The sequence below is a fragment of the Python bivittatus genome, unplaced genomic scaffold (genome assembly GCF_059951505.1).
Source record: "Python bivittatus isolate LINGU-HERP-01145 unplaced genomic scaffold, Pbiv_v1 ctg000480_np1212, whole genome shotgun sequence".
In the NCBI taxonomy this organism is placed as follows: Eukaryota; Metazoa; Chordata; class Lepidosauria; order Squamata; family Pythonidae; genus Python; species Python bivittatus.
Window position 1 is genome coordinate 27,019,297 of NW_028277075.1, and position 6,730 is coordinate 27,026,026.

General features: G+C 39.9%; 1 protein-coding gene across 2 annotated transcripts in view; it reads right to left on the bottom strand.

Moving 5' to 3' along the window:
* The window catches only part of UBR1 (ubiquitin protein ligase E3 component n-recognin 1), a 72,513-nt gene extending 66,178 nt beyond the window's left edge, over positions 1-6,335 (bottom strand). For both annotated transcript variants that reach the window (XM_007425584.3, XM_007425583.3), the window contains exon 1: positions 6,109-6,335. In XM_007425584.3, coding sequence (XP_007425646.2) covers positions 6,109-6,189 — 81 coding nt within the window. In that variant the 5' untranslated portion in view covers positions 6,190-6,335. The remainder of the gene's footprint in view (positions 1-6,108) is intronic.
* Between the last annotated feature and the right edge of the window lie 395 nt (positions 6,336-6,730).

Genomic DNA, 6,730 nt, shown 5'->3' on the forward strand with positions numbered 1-6,730 from the left:
TACCTTCTTTCAATTCATATTCACTTTTTCTCATCCACAGCCTTTTCCACATCATCATTCTGGCAAGCATTCTTTTTCATTCTTTCTATTAGCATAACTATGCAAACTTCCATGGCACTCTGTTCCAAACAGCATCTCCATCCTCTTTCCTTATGTGCACTTTCTATTCATTCAGTTGAGAAATTAATCCAACTCAGAGGTCTCAAACTCAAATCATCATGAAGACCATGTGGGGACTTGTTTATTAGTCCAAGAGCTAATAACTGCTATACTGAAGACTTCCCATACATAGATACAAAAATGTATAGTGAGTCAAAAATAAAGAAAATAATACCACAATATACCATTAAACAAACATGTATTAAATAAAACGATATTTACTGTGAAGTAGAGTTACTTTTTATCTTTTTACTTTGGACATTTGACAGCGCTTTTTATTAAGCAGAACATCATTTGGTTTGATTGTTGTGGAATAACAACAGAAAACCCTTGAACCTAATCATTTGAAACTTGACACAACCATACTACAGTATAACTATTCAATTCTGCCTTGAAATAAAAATTATACTGGCATTTATGGGGAAAAATCGTATTTTGTCTTTAATTTGGCATGAGTCACCTTCTTAGAAGAGGCTGTTATTCCTGCAAATTTAGCTCAATTTTAGATTACTTTTAATGGAAAGAAGGCTCACATTTGATTAAATAAATACAGTCTGTCACACAGAAAAAAAAAATGCCATATGGTGTTTTCAAGTTGTAATTAAGGGAATACATGAAGATTTGGCGTTTCAAATCAAGTTTATATTCTGACCTTAAAATGGAAGGATTGAGCTCTGAATTAATCCAATCCTGCCTCCCCGCCCCACTCATTCTACCTGTCAAGATTCAAGACACTTTCTCAGATAATTTTGCAGAAAATTTTTGATTTCTTACCAATAAATTGTTTTGGTCGCATGAATAAGCAGTTGGGCTATAATCCTATGCATTGAACTCAAAAGCACTGATTTAATAAATAATTATGAAATGTTACATTTAGTATATATTTGCAGTATCATCCTGCCCACATCCTGTTAATGACTAATGTCATATTTATTTTATAAAGAACTGTATATCATGAGCTAATAGTGAAAGAAAATGTTATTTACAGTTGCAAAAAAAGAACCAGGAAGGCCCTTGTTTTCATTGATCAAATGCACCACAATGGGATCTCTGGGTAAATTCCTTGACGGCTACTTTAAAAAAAGTTGCAAAAAATGTCTTAGGTAGCTAAGAGTTGCTTTTTAATTGCCAATTTGCCCAATAGCAATTCAAACACTTCTCCAGAGATATAAAATTAAAAACTGGGTGATTTACAGAGAGAAAAGGAAAACATCTCACTCATTACACACACAGAACAACTTTGTCTAGAAATTATGGAGTTTTCCACTGGCTAGACACCAATCTCTGGGCCTGGGTGGACAGGCCAAGGGATGACTGTGCTCCTAGTCTTGCATCAAGGTACCACTGCAGTTCAGGCCAGCTCCCATTACCACCTCTGCTGTTTTTCACTGCTTTAAGGTGAGAAACACAGCTCTGAACCTAGATGGAGCCGGCTAAGGGATGGCTGCACAGCCTGAGCTCCAACAGCACTTTAGCATAAAGCTAGGCACTGAGCCATTTCTTCTCAGTCTAAAGCTGTAGTAAGGAGTTGCAGCAGTGATGATGATGGGAGCAGGCAAATGGGGAACAGTAGGCTCTTGCCTTGGCCTTAATATCAGGCCAGCAATGAAGCTGCCTGCCTGTTTTTCCTCTCCAGCAGAGAAGCTGTTTCTTCTTAGCCTAAGCAAGGCTCTGTAGTGCCTGGTGAGACTGGCAAGCTGCTATCCTACTTTCAACAGTTGCTTTCTTGGGTGAAGGAGGTGCAAGCCACATAAAATGACCTGGAAGGCCACAGGCACCTCATGAGTTTGGGACCCCTGATCTATCTTCTACACAGAACTAGCACTTTTTCTTCCTGTAGTCATCCTTTCACTCTAAATTCTTTCACTTTTTTCTAAGATCCATCCCTAGCTCTGCAAAAAAAGATCTGTCCCACATTCAGATCCTCTCATCCATCATACTTCCATGTCAACATGCTTTCAGGCTTATACCCATTCCTATGCTACATATACTTATAAATAAGCAGATCTTAAACTACATATTCAAAACAGACTTTTTCTAAGCAGATACTCACCAATCAGTCACCTTTCTTATTCATTCTTTGGTCTCCATTGGCTCAATTACCTTCTCTTTACTGTCTCATCTTATTCCCACCCATCCATTCTTATCACCTAGAAGAATTTTTTTTTTCTATATCACATTCATTTCCCCCCAAATCCATTACCACTATTCACTGGGTGACATGCAACAATCACCAAACTATGGATTCCTACTTTGATAGGCATCCACAACAGCTTAGTTAACACCAGTTTATAGCATATATTTTAGCCCTTTCATTCATAATTAAATGTCACTTCCCTGCACATATTCTTCAACTCTACTCCACAAGACTGGGCCACTTTCATTCACATTTATTATACCCTTCCCCTTTTTCTTAGTTTCACAGACACACATCTTTTTATTTTTATATTCATTAATTCATGTTGTTTGCCATTTACTCCTTTCACATTCCAAGTTGCAATCTTCCATTTATCATAGTCTTCAGCAGATGGGCCATAGATATTGACTTCCACCACCCACTGTGGCTTTGATCAATCAAGGTTTTTGTACACATCTTTGTTAGTAAAATAGAGAAGGTATAGACCAAGTTATCAGCTTTTATTGTACTCCTGCCAAATGCAGCATTCCTGCCTAACAGTACACCTTATGAGGGAGTGAAGTTGGGATTGTTGTCTGCGCTTGAGAAGAGTAGCTGTAGTCAGGCAGACACACTTCTCACCCCATTTCCCTCATACATTCATTCATTCACTCATTCACAACATTACTCATAAGCATCCAAGCCGGCACTCCAGCTATCTGTAACAACTGAGCCACACCCTGGCATTTTCAAGGACTGGCTGGCATCCAGAGGCAGCCACACCCCACCCAGGCCTTTGTTTACAAAAACAAAGATTAAGACAGTATGGAGAGGGTTGTAGGAAAACAGGAGATAAGAAAACAGCATGCAGATAGGAAGTGGAGGTAACTTTGAAGATCAGCAATTACAAGCAGGCAAGAGGACTATTAGTCAACTGCCAAGACCAGAAGCCACTGTGATCAGCATATCCTGGTGGAAGTCCTGCTTGGAGCTTTGCAGGAAGCTCGGTAGCAACTACAAGAAGAACAACCACACTGAGACAACATCCCAACCAGCATTAAGAACTTTTGGAAGAAGGTGAAGGTTGTCTACCACTTTACAGACCAATAGACTTTTGCTTGAACTAAGTATTAAAGACACATTTATATGGCAACATCACAGTATTAAAGACACATTTATACGGCAACATCACCTTGCAAGTCCTAGAAGGGTAGAGAGCAATAGTCTATTGTTGGGGAAGGTATGTGCTGCAATAAAGCACTGTGTGCAGATTTGCTATGCTGTGGTATGTCCACTCCTTGGAAAGTAAAGTAAAAAAGGCTCATACGCCTAACAGTTTTTGCACTTTTAACCAAGCTCAACCAAAACCCAGTTTTACTCCAAGATGCTCATGACATTCTGTGCAAGTTAGGATCTCTAACTGAGAAAGTATTTTGCAGGCCAACATATTGCTCCTTGCAAACTGCCAACAGGAATACCCCGTGTACTAGCACACATCAGGAGGCATCAAAAGATATAATAAATAAAAACACAGTAACATGAAAAAGTCTGGCTAAATATATTTCAAGCCCGCTCCTAACCTATAGTAAGGAGTGACAAACTTGCAATTCAAGTTTGTTCTTCAACATGGGCCCTATCGCAAAATGCCACAAATTTGTTGCTGATGTTCACATTCTATGTGAACTAAAAAAGGCACCCCACTGATCACCAGAGAGTAGGGTACACTACATCGTTGTTCTATAACAACAGATTGTTCTATAAGTAGTTTGAGTCTAAAGTTAAAGATAAATTTTGAGTTTAAAATTTAAAGTTGAGTTTGATTAATGCTAAACTCTATAAACAGAGACCCATTTATTTGCTTTTGTAACATTATCATGTTACACTCATGTCTGAGGTACCAAATGCAGGGTTGACATGGTATTCAACAAAGTGGTTCTTATTAAAAACTGGGTTTTAACCATTTCTAGTTTTTTCTATCTGGGTAAGCTGATCAGGGGATTGGGTTTTAAGTTTAATATCCATACCATACAGTCACAAAATAAAGCTAGTTCAGATTAAATTACATATATAAGTTCTGACCATGTTTATCGGTAGACTGATTAATACTTCCAAAAAAAAATGACTGTATATTGCATGAATACTGAAATGAGCATATGTTTTAAAAATACAGTGAGAAATCTCATTTAAACAAAATTCAGGCTTCTAAACAATGCAGTATTTACTATTCCCTTCAGATATGGGCTGCAGATACAAGAGACATTAATGTTCTTGTCCTTCTCTTTCCTCAATATTGTGTGTTTCCTCATATTACCTGTCTACTCTTCCTTTTCCACAGCTACACAGCTGCTTTGACATGATGATTGATTATTAAATGTCAACAAGCAGGCAAATATTATTGTTATCTAGAGTTCCTTTCAAAACAGCACCTAAGCAGTAATTGCTACTCAGGTTCTCTATAATTTACACAAAATCCCTCAAATTCTCAGGCTGCACCATGAGGCTACTATCTTTGAGCTGAAAATGAAAACCTGTGACGCAGCATTCACTAGTTCACTGCAGTTGAAGTCTGGCCATTTTTCCAAAGTGAAAGAAACCTTTTGAAACGTAATTTGTTTTGATTAGAGAAAGTGAAACCATTTTTCAGCCTGGAAATCCTATTCACTTAACTAACATCCACTGTTAAAAATTGTCAATAACTCAAAAGACAACGATCCATTTTAGGTATTTTCTCTGATATCCCCACCTTTGTTTTTACTTACTTCAAGCTCCTAGTTATTACATTTAGTACTTTCCAATTACTGCATGCCTATTATACTGTCCCTATCATTTCTTTTGCCATTCCAGTCCTTGTTTTTATTTATGAATCCATTTTCACAAGTCCCACAAAAGAAATATAAAACTGGTAAACATCATTACTTTTAACAAAAATTTCCCCAGAGTTTGATTAACAATGGCACTGATGCTCACATCATAAGGCTCACTTATGATTAAGAACCCTATCGTACGTATATATAAGTACCAGGTGCAATGCATTCTTTGAGACTTACATTATGATGTTTAAATATTATGGCCTACACACCAATCCACTCAGACAGAAAATACAATTTGCCTTTTAGCTTCATCAAATCCCCCCTTCCCGACTTTATGTAATAATCTTCAGGCCCTATCAATTCACTCTATGTTGGTTTATTATGCAGTATAAATATATTACTTAATGGACAATGCAAATCCATTAAGTAATATAAATATATTACTTAATGGATTTTAAATGCACTAAAATCCATGTTCAGGCTGTGAAAGAAGGATCTCTCCTTCCAGCACAATTGAGGATTAGTTTCTACTAGGTTCCAAACACATCTCAGAAGATGTTTGTTCCACGTTTTTAGGGGTACAGGAAGACTACTTACATTGCTCTAAGTGGATCTGTCTGAATATAACTCCGGTAATTTTAACCCTCCTATATTTAAAAAGGAAATCCCTCCTCAAAATCCTAACTCTTTCCCTGTCAACTAAGTGGGCTTTGCCCTGCATGCACGTACGGCGCTGTTTAGTGCGCAGCTGTCCAGTCCCATTTGACAGAAACCCAGAGATTAACCCTTTTGGGGATCGCAGGCAACAAAAGCGGGAATTAGGGAAAGACCACCTTCCTAGCAAGACACAATGAGCAGCCCTACTGTGTGAACAACTCGGACTAGTAAAAGCATCGGAGGCCAGGCATTTCTGGGTTAGGGTCCTTGCACCGAGCACAGCAGCTTGGACCCCTTAGGAAGGCACATCGCCGCGGCCGTCGAGCAACGCAAGGGATGAACCCTCAGGCGGGAGCGGAATCTCACCCCAGCCAGCTCCGAGGGCTTCACGGGGGCAGCGCCGCCCGTTCCAGCCATCCTTCCCGCGCCGTCGCCTCCGTCCGCCATCTTAGGAGAAGCGGCGCTCGGCAGGCTGAGTCCTGCCACAGGCCAACCGGAAATCAGCTGCGTGGGAAGGCGTGGGGAAGAGCAGGGCTCTGGAAGACCCGACCCGCTGCCCGGCGCCAAACCCCACACGAAGAGGGTCCTCGGCAACATTGAGCATGCTCAGATCTCTGGCGCATGCTCAAGAGAGCACTTGCTGAGCCGCGCGTCGCTTGCTAACCGGAAAACCTTGGCGGCTGCCCCTCGAGCAAATGGGGAGCAGGGCGTGTATGAACACGGGTAGGGGTGGATTGGTACTTCACTGTGAGAAGCCCCTCCACCGACCTATGTAGAAACTGTTGCTCACTTTAGGATCGGGATGGATGTGATTATACGCTATTTTTGTCAGAGTAGCAGTGTTTTAAGTTGGAAGCCCAAAGTTTCCACTTTTCTTGCATAAATTCAATCCACGAGAAGGTCACGATTAAATGCATCATGATTCCAGCGCACTGCGATTTGTGGTGTGTGTACTTTTAAGCACCTCAGAAGTGTTGTATTTTGAGTA